The sequence below is a fragment of the Urocitellus parryii genome, chromosome 6 (assembly GCF_045843805.1).
Source record: "Urocitellus parryii isolate mUroPar1 chromosome 6, mUroPar1.hap1, whole genome shotgun sequence".
Classification (NCBI taxonomy): Eukaryota; Metazoa; Chordata; class Mammalia; order Rodentia; family Sciuridae; genus Urocitellus; species Urocitellus parryii.
Window position 1 is genome coordinate 4,054,631 of NC_135536.1, and position 24,669 is coordinate 4,079,299.

A 24,669-nucleotide genomic window follows, 5' to 3' on the forward strand; every position below is an offset into this window, starting at 1 on the left:
CAGCAACTCAGCAAGGCAGTAAGCAATTTAGTGGGATGCTGTCTCAAAATGAAAAAGGTTGGGAATGTGTCTCAGTGGTTAAGTGCCTCTGGGATCAATCCCTGGTACCAAAAAAAAAAAAAAAAAAAGGAAAAAAGGACCATGTTAACCTGCACTCCGTTGTACCTGGTGACACTGAGAGGATAAAGTGCTTGTATGCCATGACAAGGTGACATGAAACCCATGCAGGCTGTTCAGGGATGGACTGAGCCCACACAGCAAGAATGCAGGGAAATCTCCTTTGCTCACCTCATAATCAATGATGGGTATGTTGGGCGCGGTGGGCAGGGGCACGGTCGTGATTCTCCTGATGTATTCACCCAGCTCTGCTCTCATTTTCAGTCGGCTGTCTCCAGACAAGGACCAGAGAATGGCATATACCAGGTATCGCTATCAAAAGAATTAAACCTTCATTAATGATAGCACAGAAAGACAGGCGCTGCGAGCACAGTTAACCGCGATACCTCCTGGGACCATGGCGCAGACACTTCCCAGCCCTCATGGAAGCCCTATCCTGGCCTGGAAACAATGCACCCGAGAGGCAATGTTTTGGGCTGGGGCCCTCCAGCCATTGTGACCCGCCCCGCACCTGGATGTAGCGCTCCAGCTGCTCGATCTGCATGGGAAAGTCGGGGTGGTTGGCGTTGTACTGCGCCACGTTGCGGCAGGCCTGGTGCAGCATGGAGAAGAGCGAGCCTAGGCAGCGCAGGCGGGTCAGGTCCATGATGTGCTCGAGCTGGAAGGCATGCTCCAGTGCCTTGGTGACCAGGCCGTTGGAGGTGAAGTAGGGCTGCATGATGGTCGCCGCGTCCCTCTGGATCTGCAGGAGGGGGAAGGAAGCTTGGCCACCAGCTCAAGTCACTGGGAGTTTCACCTGTATCCTGGGCCCTGGGAGAAGGTCACATGACTTTGGGGACATGCCCATGACCAGCATGAATTCCTTGGCCCCAGCAGTTCCCAAAGCCCTGCTTCCTGGAAACGTGGTTTTCACCACTGGACATGGAAAGGGGCAGTCTTTCCACAATGTGCAGAGAAAAGAGGAAAACTGAAGGGTCTTTGGCTTCTCCCTAAACATCTTTTAGTTTTTGCAGCTGATACAGAAGGGCTTCCTCAGAAGCTGGCATAAGACAGACCTGATTCTGCATAAGTGTGCCTGGCTTGAGTGGAAGCACTGGGAGCGACCACTACCTCACTGTGCTCCGAGGTCACTACCCCCAACCAACCTGCGGCCCGAGTGGAGCTGGGGCATGCAGCCCTTTACCTGCAGCATGGGGGAGGCAGCCTCCTCCCCCTCATCCTCTTTGCCCTTGCGCCGACGCTGTGCCTCGTCCTCCCCTTCGTCCAGAGGGATGCTGCGCAAGCGGGCCAGGAAGTTGTTGAAGATCATGTCCGTGCTCAGGACGTCCTCGCTGAACCAGACCATGCCACAGCGCGACACAGTGGCCAGGGTTGCGTACTTCAGGTCCTGAACCTCAAACATGATTCGCACCTTCAGAGACAAGGTGAAGCAGATTTAAGGACACATGTGGTGGAAATACAGACATCATAATTCTTTTACCCACACAGAAACTGAACCAGATGATTTATTTAATTTTTCTTCACTTACTTTAAAAATGTCTACCTGCAATTCACACTGCCATAATTCACACCCAACCTTCTCTCCACAAAAAACTGGGCCGGGAAAGGGCAGATCAGACCACAATACCTACGACTCCCTGTCCAGGAGCTCTTGGTGGAAAAGAGGCAGTGATTCTCCAGGGGTGCCGTGCACAGTGAGCAGGCACTGGGCGCTCATCCCACCCAGGGGTTGGCCCACACAGACCAGGAGGCAGGAATGTCACTACCCCATGCACACAAGGGCTGGGTGACCTGCCCAGCCACCACTGCTAATAAATGGGTTGAGATTCTGATCAGGCACCTAGTTTCAGAGCCTTGACCCTAGCGCTACGTGGCCTTACAGAAGACCAACCTCTGTCACATCAGGACAGTGCACACAGACTGAGCCAAGGCTGCATGGCCTGGCTTAGGGAGGATAACCACACCAGTCCTGAGCCTCCCTGTAAGGACTAAGGCCGTACACTGTGAAGTCAGCCTGGATACAGTCCCTCACATCCTCATCTGTCCCTTTAGCAGACTCCTCCACACCACCCCTAGTGACAGCCATGATACACCTTCTCAGCAGCTTATCTGGAAGGGCCAAGTTCCAAGCCCTCAATGGACAGCTGAGCAGCCAGTACTGAACCCCACATGTACCTATGACAAGGCTGAATGTGGAACTAGGCATCGTGGAAGAGAACTAACAAAACAGAAGAGTGAGGCCCATAAACTGCAGTGAAGCCCCACAGGGCTTCCAGGTCACTCCAGGAGCTCTCCATTCCCTACTCTCCAGCTGCAGCTGGCCTCTAGCTCTGCACACAGGCACGCCTCACGTGCAGCCTGCTGCCCATAGCTGCACCTTGGGGTGCGCGCCCTGCAACTGTGCCCAGGAAGGCAACTCACGTTGGGTGGCAGGCTGAGGCGCTCTCCGTTCGGCAGGGTCAGGAGCTTGTTGTCATCCAGCACCGAGTTCAGGTTCTCCACCCACTCAGGGTCCACGTCACCATCAAAGACGATCCACTGGCGCTTCTGCAGCTCGCCCCGCACATTGTCTATAATCCTGAAAGGGAAGGGTTTTTAAACGGCTGTTGACTGGAGGGGGTTTTCCCGTTTACAAATGCTCACCCAACCACGGTTTCTGAAGTGAGCTGAACTTGTTCAGAGCTTGGCTGGGCAAACAAGTCCCCTCTAGAGGCGACACTGAGAACAGTGTCTATTCAGTGAGAACAGGCCTATTCCTTGGAATGCAAACCAGACCAAGCCAACGTACTTCCTGAGCACATGTGTGAAGAGCCCGTCTGTCCACTCCCTGGTGTTTGGGTCCAGGGTTCCGTAGAGGTGGTCTTTGCTGATGGCCTTGGGGTCGATGATGTGGGCCACGCCCTCCACTCCCTCCAGCCTCTCCAGAGCCTTCAGCAGCACCCGCCAGGCCATGCTCTTACCACTTCCTGAGGGCCCCACCATCATCAGGCCGTGATTTATCTGGGTGATCTGATAGAGCTGGAGAACCTGCAGGGTCAGAGACCAGCACCATGACCACCCCAGGGAAGGACAGGACATGCTTCAGTCACTGCTCATGACAGTGAGCAAGAAATGTTATCATATAGATCCTTAACGGCAAGTACTAGAGCTCTTCAACTGAAGGAAGCCAAATAGACTACATCCACACGGACCTTTCTCAACTGTGGGAGGTCCTCCAGGCTCCTCAACCATCGCACAGCAGATCCCCCAAGGACAACAAGGCCAGGTGGCGGCCACACCTATAACCCCAGCTGTTTGGACAAAAAGGCAGGAGGGTTCCAAGTTCCATGCCTGCCTGGGCAACTCTTCGTGAGACCCCTCCCCAGCCACGGTTTAATTCAGTACAGCGTTTCTCAGGGCAACACATACAACTTGCATACACAACACGAAGAGGAAGAAAAGAAACCAATACGGAACATAGTCAGGTACTCCTCAGCGATTGAAGCTGTTAAGCTAGTACTGGAAAATCCTGTGAGTAGGAGTTTTACTGGCTTAAGCAAATTTCCATTAAAATCATGTCTTTGTCCACGTTTTTAGGGAATTAACCATACCACATAAAGGAAATTTCCAGGTTTGCTATCTTGAACAGGCCCTGGGGGAGCACCTCCCTGTACCCTGAGAGCACACAGCCAACAGCCCTGTACCTTTTCAACCCACATTCCACCAACTTCTTCTCCATCGCCGTATGTCAGGTACATCTCCTGACACACTTTCTTCAGCTCCTCGCGAAGGGCAGTCATCTCACCCCGGTGGTACTGGACGCCAGGGAACACGTCCGACAGGAGGCTGAAGAGCAGCGGGATGTCCTCTGCCACCAGCTTGGGCACCATGGTCTCACAGACACTCTGTATCAGGATCTGTGGGAGGGGCATGGGGAAGTGTGTTCCCTCAGCTCTCTGTCAATCAGTCCACCCCACCCATCCTGACATGTGAGTCACAAGAGCGCGCGAGTCAGGACTTAAGAGACACGAAGTCTGAGAGGTCAGAAGGATTTGTGTACAAACCTCTTGTTCAGGTAGATTTTCAGCAATTTCTCCTTCATCGACGGCTTCCCCTCGTTCCTCTTTCTCCCTCTTTATCTTCTGAATTCTCTCCCTCTTCACGTTGCCTGCACTCACCAGCACACTCTTCAAAGCCCGAAGACCAAAGTCATAGTGGCTCTGAGAAGAGAGCTGCTCATCGCATAATCTAAGAAAGAGAGATTTTCTTGAAAAGCAGTACACTTCAAGCAATCACAGTATTAAGGGCCAGGGAATCAGAGGCAAATACTTTAAAGATGTGCCACAAATACAGACAGAAATTCCAGGGCTATGTGGGCACAGGCTGGAACGTGTGTGTGGTTCTCTGGGCTACTCACTTAAAGAAGGGGACAATTTTGTTGGCGAGAACTTCGGCGGTACGGAAGCCTTGTGAGTACAGCATGACCTGGGCGATCAGCTGCCGGTCAGGCTTGGTCATGGCCAAGCTCCGGAATAGCTTCTTGAGGTTGTCGGGGAGGTTGGAGCGGCCTGCGTAGCCAGGGTTCATGGTGATGAAGATGGCCATGTCCGGGCTCACTTTGACTTGCTTGTTCAGCAGCTCACAAGTGACGGGGGCAGAGGCTGGAATCAGATGATGCCATTAACACTTTTAACACTGAAAAACCTGTGGAAAGTACTCTAAAAATGGGCAGGTCCCCAGTACTGCAAAACAGTCCCTAAGACGACAGGGCACCCATTCCGCTGGGCCTCCGAGCCCAAAGCCCAGCATCCTGGGGAGCCAGATGCAGGCTTGGAGAAAGGCTGCTCTGGCTTCCCCACGGCAGCCCACCCATCCTCAGGGAGACCCATTTGTACATGCCAGGCACACACGAGTAAGGGAGCTCCTGGCCTGTTTGTGCACCATGACACCAGTGGCAGCAGGACAGCTTAGGAATGGAAATGCAGTACAGAAGGGAATGTGTCCATGCTCTCACATGCCTGGTGGCTACAGCATGAGGACCACCTCTTCCTAGGGCCCCCAAGTAGTACACATAACCCAGCCCCGCTTCCTACCCCTGAACCACTCAGGATTGTTTATTCATGAGTATTGACACAGACGTAAAGGACTGCTTTGACACTCCTGTATATTATTTAGGAGGTCTGGGAATTCTTTGTAAGACAAGTTACCACTATTGTTGAATAACAGGAAACAAAACAGCCTGTGGACCTTGGTAGGGAAACTCACGCCCACCCAATTTTGACATGTTTCTTTCAACATCTGACCCTGACAGTGGGCCTGATGGCAGATCAGATGGCACAACGTGGGCCCACAGGAGCTGGGGGCCTGGCTCCCTGGGATGTGGGCAGGGGGCAAACCGAGGGTTCCTGTGGCAAATGCCGTGTGGGAAAGTTCAGGCCCTGGCCTGGCAGAGGAAGCCCTGCTGCAGGGCATAAGTGTGGGTGGGGTGTGCCCAGCTCCAGCAGTGGCCACGAGCCACTGACACAGAGCCACGGCTCTGTCCCCTTGGTCTCTGGCCTTGGTGCACGACAGGGCCTGAACGGCATTCTCACGCACAGATCAGCTCACGTCAGAATTCCCTCTACCTGCTCAGAGTGGTTTTTAAAAGGAGGTGTCTTACTCTTGTCATAGTTGGGGTTGGAGTGCTCCCGCAGGGCTTCCTGGATGCACTGCACCTGCTGGGACACTGCAGAGAGCATTCGCTCCTCCAGGCGGTTAAACTCGTCAAAGCAGCCCCAGGCGCCCACCTGGCAAAGCCCCACAAAGATCCGTCCCATTGCCTGAAATGGAGGGCAAGAGAGAAGGTGAAACTTCTGCCGTGGACTGCCCAGTGCACCCCAGTGTGGCTGTACTCAGAGACTCAGGCTTTCTGGAAGTAGTTAATTTTTGTGATACTGGTGACTGAACTCAGGGATGCTCTACGACTTAGCCTTTAATTTTGAGACAGGGTCTCACTAAGTTCCCAGGCTGGTCTCAAACTTGCCATCCTCCTGCCTCAGCCTCCTGAGTTGCTGGAATTACACACATGTGCCACTGTGCCCAGTTAGGACTGCCATTCTCATAAGAGGATGGAGATACGTAAACTCTCTCTTTCAGTGTGCACCAGAGGAAAGACTGAGGTTCCATTGGGAGGGTGTCTGTCTGCACACCAGGAGGGGCCTCGCCAGGAGCCAAAGCTGCCAGAGCCTCGATCTTGGTGAGAAGAATGGCCCCTGTTGGCTAGGCCCTGCGGCCCATGGTAGTGGTATCCAAGACATCCTGGTCTCAGCGTGGGCTTTACATAGAATACTGGCTCTGGAGACTGGTCCAGCCTTGGGCAGGTCAGGCATTCCTGAAAACCAGAGTCTCAGCTGCCTACTGAGGTGGTTGAGGGTGAGGTCTGAGTCTCACTGAGGAAAGGGGCCAGCACCTACAGACAGCATGACCCCTGTGCAGGTGGACCAAGTTCTCCTCCTGTGCCCTAAAGCTCCCACTGACAAAGCAGATATTTTTGTTCTACTACTTTTTGTTTCTCACACATAATAATGTTTATTTCCAGACACAGGAGCTTAGCATTTCTGGATAAATGACAAACATTTAACCTTGAGAACATGAAGTTAGAAATCAACTTCAAAGCACAGTTGGATTCCTCCAACACTGAAACAATACCTATCCCTATTGGACTCGGAAAACCATAAAAAAATCACACTGAGTTGCAAGGCTGGTGGCTCTGAGAAGCCAGATTCAGTGTTCCCATGTGACCCCTTCAGGACATCTGATTTTGGGTGGATCTGATAAAGCTTCTCACCTGGAAGTCAAAGGTTTCATCGCAGTTGAAAACTAAAACAAACCGTCCAAGTTGATGGCCCAAAGCCTTGACAGACTCTGTTTTCCCAGTTCCAGCAGGACCTATTATTTGAAGAAAAGTAGTTGAGTACTTGAATCTGCTACTTAATGGGAATATAACTTTAAGAGAAGAGTGAAAACTAACTTTTTGTTGTTGTTGTTTTGGTGGTATTAGGCTTGAACTGGGGGGATTTCTACCACTGAGCTACATCCCAAGCCCTTTTTAAGTTTGCCTAGGCAGGCTTTGAATTTGTGATTCTCTTGCCTCAGCCTCCCAAATTGCTGGGGTTATAGGTGTGTGCCACCATGCCTGGCAAAGCAATTCACTTTAAAAGTAAAAGCAGATACAACAAAGGCAAACAAATTCAAGTTTTCAGAATGTACCAACTGTGTAATTAAGAAATATATACAAATCCCTAGCTTAGCCTTTTAAAATTATGTCTACCACATGATTCTTTCTATCCAGGTTTATGGAGTAACTTACCAAATGGGGAACCCCCCAGCCTGGCCTCCAAGGCTTGTGTCATCGTCAAGTAGCAGCGATCAGTGAGAGGGGTCTGGACCAGCTTGTCCTGAACACCCAGGTACTCAAAGCCATAGTTAAATTTGGCATTTGCCATTTGAATTGACAACTGCTGTAACACATCGGTTTGCTTAGGGTCAAAGTAAAATCGCATCTGGCTGAGCCATTCAAAAGATTTGGCGTTGTCAATCTTGCTTTTTATCAAAGACCTGGTGACATCTCTCTGGTGAACCAACTCTGTTATCTGAGAAAATAAACGTTTGGCATAGATAAAGTAACACTCAAACCAAGCACTCTCTGGATTATTTGCTAAATTTAAATTGGGATTCTATGTCCAGTTACAGTGGCTCTCGATAAATACAACAAAACTCAAGTTCACCTCCAGAGACAATAGCAAAACCTTTTGTGACACAGAATTGAGAGCTAGAGCAAAACAAAGAAACAACAAACAACAGTACCCATGCCGATACATGAAAACTGCAACTGGCATAACATGGGGCAGGGGAGCGGCTTTCTCATGTCTGCCCAAGAGTGGGGCCCACCTGCTGGGCTCGGAGCCTGGGAGCTCCCACACTGAGGCGCCCAGCACTGTCTTGGCCACTTCTAAGAGGACATGAGGAGGAGTGACAGACTCTGACCAAGGCCAGGATGCTCTCCTTCCTGCAGTCATCTGACCCTGGAGTACAGCTCAACAGGAGCACAGAGCCAAAGACCCCCGGAGAGCAGAAACATGTCCTCCACTTTTTTGTGACACTGACAGGAATGTGTCCTAGGTGTAGCCTCTTTTGCCAATGTGGGTTGAGGTGTGAGGGCGTAGAGGTGAGGAAGGGCCAGGCTCGAGACTCACCAAGTGCTCCAGCTTCCGCCTCCGGAGCGGGGGCTGCTCCATGAGGACTGAGTCTGCCAGCACATTGAGGGTGGCCTCCACGTTGCTCAGCACAGAGTGTAGGGGTGCAGCGTCCCCACCGCCTCCAACGTTGCTCAGGGCACTCTCCACATTTTCAGACCAGGCAATCTGGGCCGACAGCACCACAAGCTGGGCCTGGCAGAAACACGACACAGGTCCACAAGGTCAGTTTTTTTTTTTTTTTTTAATACAAGGTGAGTGCTCTGCTGCTGAGCCACAACCCCAGCCCTCGGTTTGTTTTTTTGAGAGAAGGTCTTGCTTTTGCTCAGGCTGGCAGAGTTCATGGGCTCAAGTGATCCTCCCACCCCAGCCTTTGGCTTCCAAAGGGTCACCTGTAAAGTCAGGCAGCGCTTTCATCCACAGTTTACCTGATATTTATCAATCCATGTGATGTAGGTATTTGGATCAATTGATGTTGCTTTACCAAAAATCTCTACTTCTGTAACAGATTCAGCAAGAAGTTTAGCCAGGGTGACTCTCATTTCCTTTTCCACCAGTGTGAGCCACTCATTGATTTTGGGATGTTCTGTGATGGACACAGGAGTTTTAAACATAACCTGAAATTAAAAAGAAAAAATATGAATTAGGATGTGCAAAGATATGAAAGCAGTTTTCTAAATCTGAAATGCAAATTGTCCTACCTCTTCTCCTTCTCGGGATGAAATGCCCAGGACCACAGAGTTATCTTCATTGAGGATGATGCTTGAAACTCCAGCAAACATCTTCTTGAAGTGTTTTTGTAGTTTAGCTACATTCTTGCTATTTCCAATGATTTCAAGCAAATCTTCATCACCCACAAAATAGAACCTAAAATTAAATAGCATTTAAGTGGCTATTATTATTTGTACAAAAGTTAGGAAAAGTTTCAAATTGTAGGAAGACAAAGGAGATGTGGCTACTAGTAGAAAAATCTCCACCTTGAATTCAGATTATATCCCAACTTCTTTTAGCCCTCAGCAAAAGATATATGCATTTATTCAGTAAGATTTAAGAAATAATTCAATGCCATTTACCATTACTTCATCAAGTCATTTTTTTAAAAAAATCTGCTCTAGTCATTGTAAGAAAATTGTTCATAAAAAAGAACCACCACTTAGAAACAATTAGAGTCCTTGGAGGGATGCAAGCTGCCCCGAGGGGAAATGAGAGCCCCTGTGAAGCCTGACAGAGCCGAGGAAGAGACTGGATTGAGAGTGCCACTAGAAGTCACTGCATGTGAGCTGAACAGTGTTCATTTGAGGACTACTGGCTAACAAAACTGACAACACTCAAGCCCAGAAGGAAAAGCACAACTGAAACCCACTCCATTTCAGTCTGAGTCAAAGCAAGCACCTTACCTGGGGAAAGAGGATCGCTCTCTTTCCAGGTACTCTCCCAGTGCTTTCTGGATCTTTCCTAGCAGGTCTGCCAGCCTTTCCAGAGAACGCTGCACTCCCTGGATGTTCAGAACATCCATAACAAGGGGAGACTTGGACACTTTTTTCATCAGCGCCAAGAATTCTGTGCTGATGCTATGGACAAAGTTAAAAGACAACACATATGTCAGCCTCTATGGAGGGTGCTTTCCAGCCCCTACCAACACCTGGCCCTGGTTAGAGGTCGTACCTCTGGAAACGCTGGGTTTCTACGGGTAACAGGTGTTTGATGTCCGCGCTGCCTGTGAAGATGCCTTCCAGGTAGACCCATCGCCTCTGCACATCAATCCACACGTCGAAGAGAGCCATGATCCGGTTCAACTTGTCTTCCCAGCTCAGGGCATCCTCTTCGAAAACCTGGCAGGTACACAAAAGGGCAAAGCTCATCTGCTGAGCTTTTCACTCATGGATCTGAGAAAACTCACTGAAAAATGAAGACTGGGATCCCAGAAAAGCCATCTGACTGATGTTTTAAAAAGCAGGCACCTCGTCAGTGCAGAAGTACAGCAATGGAGGCACAGAGCTCTGCCCAGGGAGCAGGTCTCCCCAGCAACCATACCTTGTAATATGGAGAGAGTTTCATGGCAGACACACTGTTGATGTGCTCCTTGACCTTGTTGAATAGGTCATCCCATCCTCGAATCAGGCGACACTTGTTCTGATAGTTGACCAAGTCGAGTTCATAAGTATTCCACACTTCTCTTATCTAAATTGAAACCAGGAAAAGGCATGTTATCAGAATGTCACTGGTCTAACTGCCCAGGGACAAGGGTTATGGGGATATAAGGGACCACAGGTGACAAGGTTTCGTTTCAATGCTCAAGTCTACACAATAGCCTGAACACATCCAATCCTGTTACTGACCTGCTTCAAAAATTCTTCCAGGGCCATCTCTCCCTGTGCCACCAGCAGTACATCCTTGACAATAGCTTCGTTTTTCTGCAAATCGACGTCCCAGATTTGGCCAAGGGTCAGCTCAGAAACCACCCAATTCACATGCAGCCTCTTCATCAGCTGCTTCCAGTGGCGGTCTTTCAGTGCTTCAGATTTCAGCTCGATCACCAGCATGTTCACCTACACAGGGAGCGAACACGATGCTGGGCGGGTGTGCTTCTGGTGGCCGCCCACTGCCCGTGGCTCTCTGGCCTACCTTCATGTAGCCTTTCAGCAGCCTCTGAACAAACTCATAGGAGGCGTACTGCCGCAGGCGCGCAGGGAAGCTCTTCAGCTGGTTCAGCAGGCCATCTAAATTTTGTCGAAGCTGTCAGAAGAGACACACGATGATATTTAATTGCTGACATTTCTTTAAATGGTGAAATATTTAAAAATGGTTTTGAAATAAGCTTTACAATAATAATGTGAATAATGTTAATGACACATAGGACATTAAGTGACATCTTATGAACTCTAGTTACTTGCTTGCAAGGTTCCTAAATGAAGTCTGTAACTAATACTACAAAGGCACACACCAAGCAGCTACTTTGACAAGACCTACCTTCCGAGGCTGTACTGAGACCCAGGGCTGCTCCTTCATCTGATCGATTTGCTCCCAGACCTTAGATAGCTCTGACCAAACGCCTTTGAGGTCCTGTAATTCCTCTAAAGCCACCTATGATTAAGAATAGCAAAGCAGTCAAATGGTGGAAAGAGCAAACAGCTCACAACTAACAAAGAAAAAGGAAATCACACCAGACTCTGGCAGGGGTTCAGTGGCAGAGCCGGGCAGAGCGGAACCCCAGCTAGCTCCGTGGTCGGTACCTGCACGCGCTCCTCGCTGCCGCTGAGGAGCCCACTGTCGGTCAGCTCCAGCGCCTCCTTGGCCTTGGCGCACTTTTCCCTGTCGTCCTTCAGCCTGCCAAACTTCCCCTCGTATATGGTCAGAGCCTGCAGCGCCTCCTCTGGGCGAAGGTTGCCCTAAGAGAAGCCAGAGCACAGGGAATCTTTGGGAGAGGAAAGCTGTGGCTTATGCGAGGGCCTACTGAGCTCCTGGGAATTCCTGACTGAACGCGTGCACGGGGGTACGCATTCAACAATCGTCCACGTGGGCCTGTGCACAGGACTGGCTGTGAGTGTACACCAGTGCCTGGGAGGCGGAGGGAGGACAGGGGTCGCTGGCTGGGCGCGCTCAGGCACAGCTCTCAAAGCCAAGGCCTGGCTTTCTCTGACAAACCATTGTTCCCCATGAAGAAAACTAGAGTGGCAGGAGACGGGCCTGGTTCCCCACGAACAATACAGTTAAAGATTTCCTGTCTGAGAGCAGGTCCTCTGAGACACAAAGTAGAACCTGCAAGGGCCCAGCTGCACACCAGGCCTCTAAACTAGAGGAGCATTCTAGATATCTTAACTTCCTTTCCTTTTTTCCCTATGCTCATCTGTACATCTAAATAAGCAAAACACTGAATTCTACCCCAATAAGCCCAAAATGCCATCATCTACTTTCTGTCACCTTTCCATGAGCACAACCTGCCACTGCCCCTCCTTCAGGTCTCCCTTCACCATCCCCTTCCCAGACACAGCAGTAGCCACTGGCACCCTCTGCCACCCTGGCCAGCACCTGCCTTAAGGGACATGCTTTTCTTGTTCGTCATTATTACCTCTCCCCCGACAGGAGCGTGGGGGCTCTTGTCCCTTTCACTACTGCTACACCCTTGCTGCTAGGACGAAGCCTGGAGCCTTGGTGCTCAGTAAACACTGGGACAATGGAGTGCAGGCATGTGGACAGCAACAGAACCTGCCTCCCCACGGCACACACTGCCTGGCGGCACTGTGAGGCACATCCCCTTTACAGAAACCAAGGTCTGATTTATTTATTTTTAGTACTAGGGATTGAACCCAGGGGTGCTTTACCACATCCACAGCCTTTTTATTTTTTATTTAGAGACTTGGTCTCACAAAGTGGCTTAGGGCCTTGCTAAGTTGCTGAAGCTGGCCTTGAACTTGTGATCCTCCTGCCTCAGCCTCCCAAGCTACTGGAATTACAGGTGTGCATCACCTCACCGGGCCCAAATTCTGATTTTTGAGCATGCCTAAAGGAAAAGACTAATTTAAAAACAGAAAATCTTTAGCTCTCAAGACTATACCCTGATTTAAATGATGGTGTCTCTGGGTAATGAGAGGCCCAAGTTGGCTTTTTACTCACCATTGGTTTTTTATGCACACTAGGCAAGCACTCTTCCACTGCACTACACCCCAGTTTTGTTTTTGTTTGGTACCAGGAAATAAACCCGAGGTGCTTAACCACTGAGCCACATCCCTTTTTTATTTATTTTGAGACATGGTCTTGCTAAGTTACTTGGGGCCTTGCTAAGTTGCTGAGTCTAGTCTCAAACATGTAAACCTCCTCCCCTCAGCCTCCCAGGCCACTGGGATTATTGTGTTTTTGAGAGGGGCATCTTGCTAGGTTGCTCAGGCTGCTTTGAGCTCCTGGGCTCAAGCCATCCCCTAACCCAGCCTCCCAAGAAGAGGGCCTACAGGTGCATGCCACCATGCCTGGCTGCATGTATTGCTCTTTTGTTACAAAAAGGGGGAAAATTTCTCTGGTACTGGCAAGCTAACACACAGCAAGGCTTTCTAAATCTGAAAGAAAGTTCTCCAGATCATGCTGGTGGTCAGCATGGCCTGGTGAGGCTCACTGTGACTGGCTTGGTCTTCTCCCAGTCTGTCAGTAGGTCGGTGGTGCGGCTCTCCACAGCCCGGTCCTCCTGCACGATCTTCATCTGCAGGTTTGCCACCTGCTGCTGGATGGCAGAGTCCTTCCGCCGCATAATGTCATTGAAGGCTCCCCACTCTCCCTCAATGTTGTCGATATAGAGCCAGGAAGGTGGGAACTGAAACCTTTGCTTTTCCAGCAGGCGCTGACCATTGCGGTAGAGCTTTGAAAGTTAAAAGACAAAGTGATTTTTTTGCCTTCTACAGTAAGAGAAACTACTGTCAGAGACCCATCAGAGAGAAGACATTTTGAGCTAGAGAGCATAAAAGATCACAACACTTGTTCTTGTACAACCTTCCAGTCTGATTACTGTGGTCAGAGGGCAGCATGCCCTGGAAGTCCAACATGGCTGACTAGTTACTGCACCTAGTTGTACCCAGAGGGCCTGAACAGGACATGAGAGCAGACAGGGGCTGAGCCTCACTCCATTCCAGAATCTAGAAAGGATATTCGAGTCTAGTGACTTGAAAGCAACTATAGCAAATTGAAGAGAAAAAACAAACAAAAGTCCAGTTGTTCTCAAACCCTGTGTGCATGGGAATCACCTGCAGAACTTTTAAAAATGCAGACTCCCAGGGTGGTGGCCTTAGCAATGTATTTTAATAAGCACATCAGGTGGTTAGGACAGGACAGTCTATGGACCATATGTAAAAAAATGTGCTTTAAGAGTCAAGTCAGAACGTGCCCTCGGAAGGCAAAACATTACAAAACTCAAACTCAACTAGTGTCTTTGCTCGAGAAGTTAAATATCTGCAGAGCTCACCTCCACTTGCTTCTCAAATTGCTTGATCTTCCGCTTCAAAGACTGCACGTAGGTGATGAAGGTCACTGCGTCAGAGGTGCTGGCGGTGTCCACGGAGTGCTGCTCCAGCTCTTGGCGAGACTGTTCAGAGAGAGGGCTGCATTTACCCCTGGCCAAGACCCCCAGCAACCTAGTTACATGCAGAATCTACCTCCTCACCTTTGAGATCTGGGAATGGAATTCGGTCATGTTTGAGCCCAGCATCTGCCCAAATTTGCTCAGAACCTCTTTATGCCAGGAGTCGTACTTCAAGTTCACCTTAGACTGCACCTGGGGTGAAGCAGCACACAGCAGCAGGTCAGCAGCTGAACAGCAGTGCTGATTCCCAGGTACCCCGGCACTGTCAAGAACACCCCGAGCTCACCTTGCCATAATCTATAACCACTGGTCCAAACTCCTTCTTGGTTTCTGCATTGTCAAAGGTCCCCCTGGCCTTCCTTATCTGGACCAAGAGGGCTTGCCACTTGTTGAGATCTTCGCCCAGCCTGTTGTAGATGTTCTCAGCCTGCATGTCCCATAGGCACTGATACTGGAGCCAGACCTGCATGAAGAGTGAGGTCAAACACTACTGCTCCGTCGTCCAGAATGACGAGACAGTCCCTTCACATTCCATTAAAAAGACCCACATGTTCTCAGCATTAGAAAAACTCACATTTCACATGCTCAGAACTTTGATATCAAAAAAAGAATAAAATTTACTGTTCTTGAACATCACAGTTAAAACCGAAAAACCGAAAAGTACTTGTCCCAGTTTTACTTTTTGCTTTAAAATTAGTAAATGTTACCTAGTGTCCCACATTAGGGACTGTTGAGATCCTTCAGCTCTACACTCTGTGTCTCCTACTCTGAAGAGTCTTGGAAGACTCTAGAGCATAAGTAAGTGAAGTCCAGAAAGGCCTCCTACCTTAACGTACTGCTCGACCTCAGTCACGATGCCCATGACAGCAGAGTAGGACTCCTCCAGGGCGACAGGGCCATCGGGCATGCGCGTTAAAGCATTGCGGTAGAACTTCTCCTCCTCAGTCAACTCGTAGTGCACACCCACCTGAGCAACAAGCCACAAGTGAAGCCAAGCAGTGTGCAGTAGAACTCCCAGAACCAGAAGGCCACAGGACAACGGGGGTGACCCTGCTGTGACTTGTGATATGTACTTCATGTGACAGGAAGACTCCAATAGAGGGAAGAACCCAGGGAAAGGAAACAGGAGCTAGTGCACTGAAGAGGGCTGACTTCAGTGTGTCAAGTTTGGAGACAAACAAGAGAACAATGCAAATAGAACTGCAGCTACTTAAACCCAGAAGCACAACAGGAAGGATCCTAAAGATCACAGGTAGACTCCTTGAGGGGCAGGGCCAGCACGCACAGTTTGGCTCTGATTAACTGGACATTGCCAAGTTTTGGGCTAACCACTGACAAAATTTCAAACTATATCAGTTAACTACTTGAACATCCTAAAGAACTAAGTTGATGTCGAAGCCAAGGAAAAAGGTAAGTTCTCAATAGGATCACTAAGTTCTAGAAGAGTCTGCTGTAGTTGTGGAATCTTTTTACTTGAAAACCACTGGTCCTATTTAGAAGTAACATTGGCCAGAGGCCAGGGACTAAATGGTGTTTTAAGTTTTCATTTGGTTCTAGCAGTACACTAACAAGAGTATGTCACATCTGGAATTTACTTTAAAATAATCTGATAGGAGTGGGAAGGTAGGGAAGGAAATATAAATGAAATAAAATTGGTCACAAGTTGATAAGTAAATCTGGATGGTGGGAGCTCACAACTCCTGCTACTTCTGCATGTTTGAACATTTCTCTAATAAAAAGTGGGGACAAAGGAGAAGCAGCGGTTACTGAGGTTCCAAAGACACTCATGGAAGGACATTCATGGAGAGACAGCCAAGACCTAGCCACCAGTGCCAAGTGTCTCCGTGGAAGTCATACAAAGCCTCCTCTAGGGCTCCCTAAGGATCCGGAAAGACACGAAGAGCAGTGTCACAGCACCCCGCCCCTAGGAGAACCCTGTTCAGAGGGCACACACTCCAAGACCCCAGAAGGCTGACCTGGTATCTCTGACTCTGGATCCTGGGGAGGGACAGCACAACCATCTTCCACGCAAACATTTCCTGATAGAGCTTGTATCTGCATTCTTCAATTGGCGGATTTAAATAGATTACCTGATTGGTTATTCTTAGCTCATGAACAACATTCTGTAAAAGAAAGGTCTCATTATTTATTCAGCACTATATTTCAATAAATATATTCAAGATTGTTTTGAATCTTAACTTTCTCTAAATTATTATACTACTTCAGTCTGAACAACCAAGTCTGTCACTTTATTAGAGGACCTTGTGTAATTTCACGTTTATGATGTACGCCCTTGCCACTTATATCATAAGGTAAAGGCAAGTGGGGTGCAGTGGCGCACGCTTGTAATCCCAACAACCCAGGAGGCTGGGGCAGGAGGATCGTAAGTTGAGGCCAGTCTCAACTACTTAGTGAGACCCTGTCTCAAAATAAAAAAAGGGATCAGTGGTAAAGCAACCCTGGGTTCAATCCCCAATACCAAAAACAAACAAATGAATAATGCATGAGAACTGGGGCTGTAACTCAGTGGTTCAGGCCCCCCACTCACACTGCTCTATCTCCTCACGGTTCCTAGTGCCTGGATATCAAATACACAGCCAATGCTTAATTGAGCACCCTGAGACTTGATGTCCCTGACCTCTGTTGATATGGCCATCTGAAGCCCAAGAAGCCAAGGCCCCGATGCAGGGAGAGCAGGTGGGTGCTGGCTGCCAGCCATACACGACAGGAACTCTGGTTTTCCAAGCTAAACTAATCTGTGCCACCTGCCAGTGCTCTAAGCTCTTCCAGAATTCCAACTCAAACCAGGTAATTTTCCCACTTCAGATAATTTATTGGCTTAGACATACTCATTGTTCCTCTGTGACTGAGTACTTTAAACAGTATGCTCCAGGGGGCTGGGGCTGGGGCTCAGTGGCAGAGTGCTCCCCTAACATGTGCGGGGCCCTGGGTTTGATCCACAGCACTCCATAAAAATGGACAGACAAAGGTATTGTGTCCAACTACAACTAAAAAATAAAAAATAATAAAAAAGTATGCTCTAGGCATAGAATACCTATAATACTAAAAAGCGAAAAAAATTCAGGCATTAAGGGTTTGGGAAAGGGAAGAAAAAGATAACAAAAGCCTCTTTGCTTCTCCCAGTTCAATATCTGCACCTGCGATTCTTCTGGGCTTACATTCTGTGAGCCTTTTTATTGTCAACGGTAAACACAGAATAAGTACCTGGCTTATGAACTGCAGGGCGACCTCCCACAGTGGCAGACAAGGTCTGTGGGCAGAGTTCTAACAACAGAACTGCACAAGTCTCTGGAAAGCTCACCAAGTGCTGGTTGACCACTCCTTCACACAAGGGGAACACAGACAGCTTGCAGACAGAGATGCCGTCTGCAGGGGCAACCTCTGGGCTGCTTGTACTTCCACAAGACTTGGATTTAGACTTCTACTGGTGGGCAGAGTGTGTCCAGTTCATGAATGCTTGGTAGGCAGAGTTCCCAGTGTAGATTCCTTTCTAAAATTTATGTATTTATTATTTTTTAAAATTTTACTTAGAGACAGGGTCTCACTGAGTTATTAGGGCCTCACTAGGTTGCTGAGGCTGGCTTTGCACTCCTTTGCCTCAGCCTCCTGAGCTGCAGGGATGATAGGTGTGCACTACCACACCCACCTTAAAGTTTATCTATTTTCTTATTACTTCCTTCTTTGAAATTATTTTAGGCTTATAAGTTGAGTAGTGTCACCAACTCTCTCTCATGTAAACATCCTTCACGAGGACAGAAACACTGACTTGAGTCTGTGAACTAGGGCACAGACATCAGTCAGGTCCCCAGGACCTGATCCAAATGGCTACATGACACTTGTCACATCTCTCAATCACTTCCAACCTGTGACATTTGTCTAGTTTCTCCTTGATATTCAGGACCCTTCAGTCTTGGATTGCAGGACATTTTCTCATGGCTAGAATGAGACTGAGGACTCTGGGAAAGGCCATGGAGGTGAAGTGCCCTCTGATCACACATCACAGAGCACGTGGTGTTAACTCAGGTCACTGGTTATGGTGCCATCAGGATTCCCTGCTGTGGACTGACTTTTCCATAGCACCTCCACCTCTTTGGGTGCTGGGGGTGGAGCCCGGAGCCCAGAGCCCTGCGTGTGAGCAAGCGCTCTGCCTCTGAGCCACACCCCCAGTCCGCATGGGTCCTTCCAAGGGGAGGACTATTTTGCTCACTTGCACATGGGATGCCACAAGAGGTACTCACTTTGATCTTGGGCTCTCCACCAGGCTTGTGACTGACTTGTGGAGCATCTGTATCCATGTCAACTTCTGCTTTATCTTCAGCCTGTCCAAGAAGGACCTGGGTCCAGGCTCTGAGGCCAGCTTGTAGACGAACGCCCAGTATTCTCTCAATCTACAGAGAAGTTAGTGTCAGAGAACGGTGCTTCTTCCAAGTCAGCTCACAGACACACGCATCAGAAGGCGTCGGGATCCAAGATGGAAAGCTCCTGCCTCTGACCCTTGGCCTCACTTATCAAGTTCCCAGCCTCCCACAGCTCATCTCAGGTTCTGTGCTGCGTCTCTGGACCAACTGAACTTCTATCCTCCCAACTCACAAGAGGCCTTGTGCCATGCAGCAGATTCAGTAAAGGTCTTAGTGATTACTTAACATGAAAGAAAATTCACAAACGTGTTCTCCTGGCAGCCTCAAAGACAAAACTGGGAAAACTATAATTTGGATATGAAACAATAATAGAATGACATCTTCTAGATTTAGAATTAGACAAACAAATTTCTTAAACAGACATCTGCAGGCCTTTGTTAATTCTGCCTTGGGTCACACAACCATCCGAGAGTGTGGTGAGGACTGTGGGCACTGTCGGATTGTGGGTTCAGTAACTCCCCTCCAACAGTGTCCCTCTGTGTGGATGGATACACTGCCAAGGACCTACCCATTTAAACAAAGAAAGGAAAAAATACAGCCTGGAAACTGACCAAGTGCAACTTCTAACCTCTACTACCAAATCCTCCTTCCGAAGACTCCACTGCTGGACTCTCCAATCCAGTACTGAGAGAAGCACAGCCCTTGCCCTAACCCCAGGGGTGAGCAGAGAACCTCTGCACCAGGAGCAAGTGGAGCTTTGTGCTAGGTGTTTCTTTCCAAGTTGATTGTGGCAGGGTAATCAGAGAAGGTTGCCTGAGGGCTGGGAAAGACAGGCCAGGGGCCAGGGGCATGGCTCAGTGGTAGAGGCAGGGCTGAACACACTTGAGGCCCTGGGTTCAATCCCTAGAACTACCAAGAACCAAAAACGTCTAAATCATAAGAGCAGAAAGGAGACGGGCAGGAAGTGCCAAGTACCTAGCAAATAAAGAGATTTTCTCTTCCCTGACCGCTGTTGCGGTCAGCTCAATGCTGACATGGGTACTGGCCTGTAGAGGCGCAGTTGAGCTCTAGCATCAGTTAATCAAGACTCTGGGGGGAACTGGACTATCACTGGTCATTTCTAAGGAAAGCAGCTTTTTAGTGAGATGGACGAGCTTACTGAACAGGGTCCACTCCCACCTCACCAACAGCATGAAAAGCGCTCTCCCTGACCACCCTCACCTCCATGTCAAGCTTGTTGACCCAGATGGGCAGATTGGAGTAGGAGTGCAGGTTTAAGTCGTCCACGGCTTTCTGGACTCTGTTCAAAATCTCTGAGAAGGTCTTATGATCATACATGCATGTTTCCAAGGAACGCACTTCCAGGTCTATTTTTTCTTCAATGATCAGCAGATCATCCACCTACAGGAAGATAATAACAATTAAAACAGATGTTTTAATTTTAATTTTTCTATTTTTTATTTTTCCTATTTTCTATTCACTTTTTCTATTCCTTTATTGTTGACACACTCTTCTCAGTTCATTAACAAAAGCTGTGGCTGAGCAGTTCTCAATAAAGAGCCAATCTTTGCTGTCAGGGTGAGGAGGACTCTTATCCCAACGTGTTCCTAGAGGGAAAGGCCTGGGGTGCCATCAGGCCCTCTTACTCCTGCTCACAGGAGGGATAGCCTCTGGTTGCTAAGTCCAGGAGAAGGAAACCAACAGCCCCTCCTGCACCCCCAGGAGGAAGGTGGCTGCATACACATGAGTGGTAGTGTGGTGCACTCGCTGTGGCAGACTCCGGGCCAGGAGGCCTACAGCTGTCTAAGGGAGCTGGAGCCTGGGAAGGAGGTCTACATCCTGAGTGAAGGACTTAATGCAAGCACTTCAGACCTAGACTTGTTCTCCCTTGATCTCTCTCTTGGTTGACAGCATCCTCTGACCCTCTCCACCCCTCAGTTTCTAAGCTTAGGTGTTACTTATCAGTCTCCCGAAAGCCCTATCCCCAACACAGAGCAGGGGGGACATCAGCTCTTCACCCTCTGGGCTCTGGTGGCCCCAGACTGCATCTTCTGTGGGAGGATGCATGAACTGACTTAGCTAGTACACTAGGACACATCCTAGGGGTTCACTACTAGGACTCGAGCACTAAATTAGAGCCACCTTTTCCTGGAAGTTGAAGACAGTCTCTGCCAAGCGCTGCACGTAGGGATCAAGTTTGTAGGACTCCCACACCAGGGCAATGCCTTCTGCAATCAAAGCCTGCACCTCCTTCTTCAAGCCAGCCACCAGGAGCGAGATGGTGTTCCGTTCCTCCACCTTCTCGCAGGTGCGCTCATAGGTCCGGACACTCTCGATCAGCGAGATGGCAAATGGGTAGAGCTGGTTTGCTTGATGAGCCTTGTTCACAATGGCCAGGGGAACCCGGAAGCCGAGCCACTTGAGGTTTCGGACTTCCTTTGAAAGTGTGATGATCTCAGGAAGGAAGTTCACTTTCAACTTGAGGACATTTCCTGTCCGGCCGCGAACGCGAGTACTTTCAATGGTAAAAATGCGGCCAGAGACGCCCAGGTTGCGCTGCTGCACCTTCCTCGCCCAGTCGTCGAAGATTTCCTGGGTGTTGAGCTTCATGCGGAAGCTGTCCCCATCCTGCTTCAGCTTCTGGCCCTCCACGTGATTCTCCCAGCCCTTGCCAAGCACATCCTCCACTCGCTTCATGTAGGCCGTGAGCTGTCTGTCGATCTGCTTAGCCCAGATGATGGACCCTGACACCGGGGGCAAATCACGGACATGACTCATCTTGCAGGCCTGGCTCTGGGGGTACTGGACCTTGAACTTGTCATGGAGAGACTCGATGTCATCTTTCACTCGCTGGATCAGCTGGGTCTGGTACTCACGAATGGCCCCACGGATGTGAGGCCTGACAAATAGTGCGTTGAACCTGGAGAAGATCCTGAACATCTCGTTGGCATTCTTGGCCGTGCCCAGCTGGTCCCGGAGGCGAGCAGTGATACGGGTCTCCACCCGGTCGATCCGCTCGTCGTACCTCTTCATCGCAGCCTCCCAGGCCTCAGTGCCCTCTTTGGAGACATCCAGCCCGTCCACTTCCTTGACGTTCTCGTAGGCCAGGTTGACTTCCTCGATGGCATTTGCATCCGCAGCGTCGAAGAGGACCTCTGCCACTTTCATATCCTGGGGCTCAGGAACCTCCCCTTGATTCTGTTGTGCAACTGCCGTGACCTAGATTTGTAACAAAAATTTATCAAATGAAGAGTTTTATTTTGTTATACCCATAAATTACTAGTCAGCAATATAGGTTTTTAAACTTTTAGTCATACATTTTGTAACAAGATCTCGACAAAGCCAAGTAAATATGACATATTTTAACTGAACAATAGTGGTTTTCCAAAAATATGATTGTTGGATTACATTTATAATGGAAGAAAAGAACAGGTGGAGATGACAGGTGACTCTTGAAGAGCCAAAATAGGCATGTACCTAGAAATAAAAGGAGCCATGGTTTTCTTTTAGTCAGTCTCAGGCACACGATCACATCCACACGTTAGAGGTGAGGAGTCTGAGATAAAGCAGTGCAGTGATGTGTTCAAGCCACACAGCTGACAAATGGTGAAGCAGGAACAAAACAGCCAGGCATCTGGCTCTGGGGTCCATGCAAGGTAAAGGAGGGAAGGAGGGAAGGAGGGAGGGAGGGAGGGAGGGAGGGAGGGCGGGAGAGCATTATGAATCTGGACTGAAATGCTTAATACATAATCCATCGCTCTTCAAGACAACAATAACATGAAGAAGATGGGCTCCAGGGAAGAACCATTCAGTGCCAAGCAGAAAGCAGGGGTTTTTTTCAATAACAGGCATTTAGATGTCACATGAAGAGCTCTTTATTTATTTATTTAGATGCCAGAGATTGAACCCTGGGACATTTAACCACTGTGCTTTTTAATTTGAGACAGGGTCTCGCCAAGTTGTAGAGGCTGGCCTTGAACTTGTGATCCTCCTGCCTTAGCCTCCCCAGCACTGGGATTACAGGCTCGGTCCACCGTGCCTGGCACAAATCTTTAGAATGCAAACCCCACCTGTGGCCTCAGGACTCTGACGATGACAGCTCTTAGTTGCTCGTGCTGGCGTCTAAATTTTCTCATTTGATCGAGGCGAGCCTGAAGCTTTCTGTGAGCAGGGTTAATACGCCACACCATCTTCAGATTTTCTTCCCTTTTTCTTTTGACAATGTCTCTCAACAACACCTGAAGCTTCTCATACTCATCATCCCAAGTTTGAAAAACTTCAAAGCAAGCTACCATAACCTAGGATAGGACATGAATCCAGGAAAAGAAGTTTATTATTAAAGCATGCTTTTACCTCATTGCTCCAAGATTGGTTTTCTAATATAGTAAAACTTACTTTTTCAAATTCTTCATAAGCAACATGCATCAATTTTCTAGTGCCCAATACTTTGAGTAACTGAGAACTCAAGTCTCTTGAAATTGCTTCTACCAAACGCAGTGCCCTCTGAATGGGATATTTTGTGTTTCGGATCTTTCTCAAGTGGGTGAAAATGGCTACAAGCGCCTGCCGTATCTTGTCCAGCTCAGTGGCAGACAGTAAGTCATTCAGAGGGAAATCTTTCATTAGAGGATTGTAGTCATTCACTGTTTCCAAAGCTTGTTTTAGACCTAGATTGACAGATAAACAGTTAAAGGTCTTCATATAAAGTAATATTAAGTAAAGGAAAACGTAGCCTTACAAGGGAATGGTCTGATGTTGCATGGGGTCTAGTGACACAGAAACCTCCTAACATCTGAGAAAGGAATGCTGTTAGCAGGGTAATCCTGGTGTGGCCCTGGGTTTGCTTTTTTTAAGAGTAAAATCAACTCATATGCACTCTAAACACTGTGGGCAGTTACCTTGTGGATTTTATTTGCATTCTATATTATCTACATGTTCTACCAATTACAATTAAGTTTAGAGAAACTAAAGTTTTGTCATCCTTGAAAACACTAAGATTTCCTAAGGCTCAGGCGAGGGGAGCGTGTTACTGACTTCTCTTCCTGGCATAAGATTTAGAAAGAAATAAAAATTTCACATGTGTTAAAAAAAAAAAAAAAATTGAAGTGCACATTTCAGCGGTAGTGACTGCCCAGACAATGTGCACAATGTGACTAACGTAACCAGAAGATTTTACTTGGAATCTCCTCTAACATTTAAAATGTGGGTACCATACCTTTTACGGGGGGCTAGGGAGAGGAACATGAAAAGCAATCTTTTTTATTTTTTGGTTCTGGAGATTGAACTTGGGGGCACTTTACCATTGAGCTACTTTCCAGCCCTTTATATTTTTTATTTTAAGACCTGGTCTTGCCTAAGTTGCCCAGGCTGGCCTTGAACTTGTGATCTTCCTGATTCAGCCTCCCAAACGTCTGACACTATAGGCGTGTATCACTGCACCTGCTTGTATTCATGACTTTGTCTAGTAAGTATCTGTGGGCATAGACTTGTAAAGAAATGCCTCACAGTACCTGGTCATTCAAACATTTGTGTCCCCAGTATAATGCAAAATCACGCTGTTCCACACTCAGAAAGTGAAATTTACTTTGACTACTCAGAATAGGGAAGAAGACAGAGGGGAAGGCAGCAGGTAAAAAGAGGAAGAGAAAGCAGTACCAACGGCTCTTCTTCCATAGCCCCCTGGGCAAGGAACTTCTGCTCAGTTTAAACATTTTGCCATTATAAAAAGCACAACTGACTTTATACAAAAAAAAGTGCAACCCATATAAGAAGGCAAGCAGCTGAGAAGCAGGAGGGACACTCCAGGCTCACTGAACTAGTGCCTGGAGACTGCTTCATGTTCTCAAAAGCCCTGGAGGGAAGAAGGTATGTGGGAAAACCATTTTAATTCCTGGAA

At 48.5% G+C, this 24,669-nt stretch overlaps 1 protein-coding gene across 2 annotated transcripts in view; it reads right to left on the reverse strand.

Annotated features, from left to right (window-relative positions):
* The window catches only part of Dync1h1 (dynein cytoplasmic 1 heavy chain 1), a 64,802-nt gene that overhangs the window by 25,625 nt on the left and 14,508 nt on the right, over nt 1–24,669 (reverse strand). For both annotated transcript variants that reach the window (XM_026413775.2, XM_026413774.2), the window contains exons 6-37: nt 23,169–23,440; nt 22,844–23,071; nt 20,916–21,992; nt 19,995–20,174; nt 18,654–18,803; nt 16,371–16,517; nt 15,221–15,361; nt 14,681–14,857; nt 14,476–14,586; nt 14,278–14,397; nt 13,438–13,677; nt 11,564–11,719; nt 11,301–11,414; nt 10,956–11,066; nt 10,670–10,879; nt 10,365–10,511; nt 9,996–10,162; nt 9,728–9,901; nt 9,032–9,197; nt 8,759–8,947; nt 8,331–8,525; nt 7,445–7,727; nt 6,923–7,023; nt 5,756–5,915; nt 4,514–4,757; nt 4,161–4,344; nt 3,801–4,013; nt 2,906–3,144; nt 2,539–2,695; nt 1,301–1,528; nt 629–859; nt 289–429 (exon numbers count right to left, since the gene is read on the reverse strand). In XM_026413775.2, the coding sequence (XP_026269560.2) occupies nt 289–429; nt 629–859; nt 1,301–1,528; nt 2,539–2,695; nt 2,906–3,144; nt 3,801–4,013; nt 4,161–4,344; nt 4,514–4,757; nt 5,756–5,915; nt 6,923–7,023; nt 7,445–7,727; nt 8,331–8,525; nt 8,759–8,947; nt 9,032–9,197; nt 9,728–9,901; nt 9,996–10,162; nt 10,365–10,511; nt 10,670–10,879; nt 10,956–11,066; nt 11,301–11,414; nt 11,564–11,719; nt 13,438–13,677; nt 14,278–14,397; nt 14,476–14,586; nt 14,681–14,857; nt 15,221–15,361; nt 16,371–16,517; nt 18,654–18,803; nt 19,995–20,174; nt 20,916–21,992; nt 22,844–23,071; nt 23,169–23,440 (6,653 nt within the window). The remainder of the gene's footprint in view (nt 1–288; nt 430–628; nt 860–1,300; nt 1,529–2,538; nt 2,696–2,905; nt 3,145–3,800; nt 4,014–4,160; nt 4,345–4,513; nt 4,758–5,755; nt 5,916–6,922; nt 7,024–7,444; nt 7,728–8,330; nt 8,526–8,758; nt 8,948–9,031; nt 9,198–9,727; nt 9,902–9,995; nt 10,163–10,364; nt 10,512–10,669; nt 10,880–10,955; nt 11,067–11,300; nt 11,415–11,563; nt 11,720–13,437; nt 13,678–14,277; nt 14,398–14,475; nt 14,587–14,680; nt 14,858–15,220; nt 15,362–16,370; nt 16,518–18,653; nt 18,804–19,994; nt 20,175–20,915; nt 21,993–22,843; nt 23,072–23,168; nt 23,441–24,669) is intronic.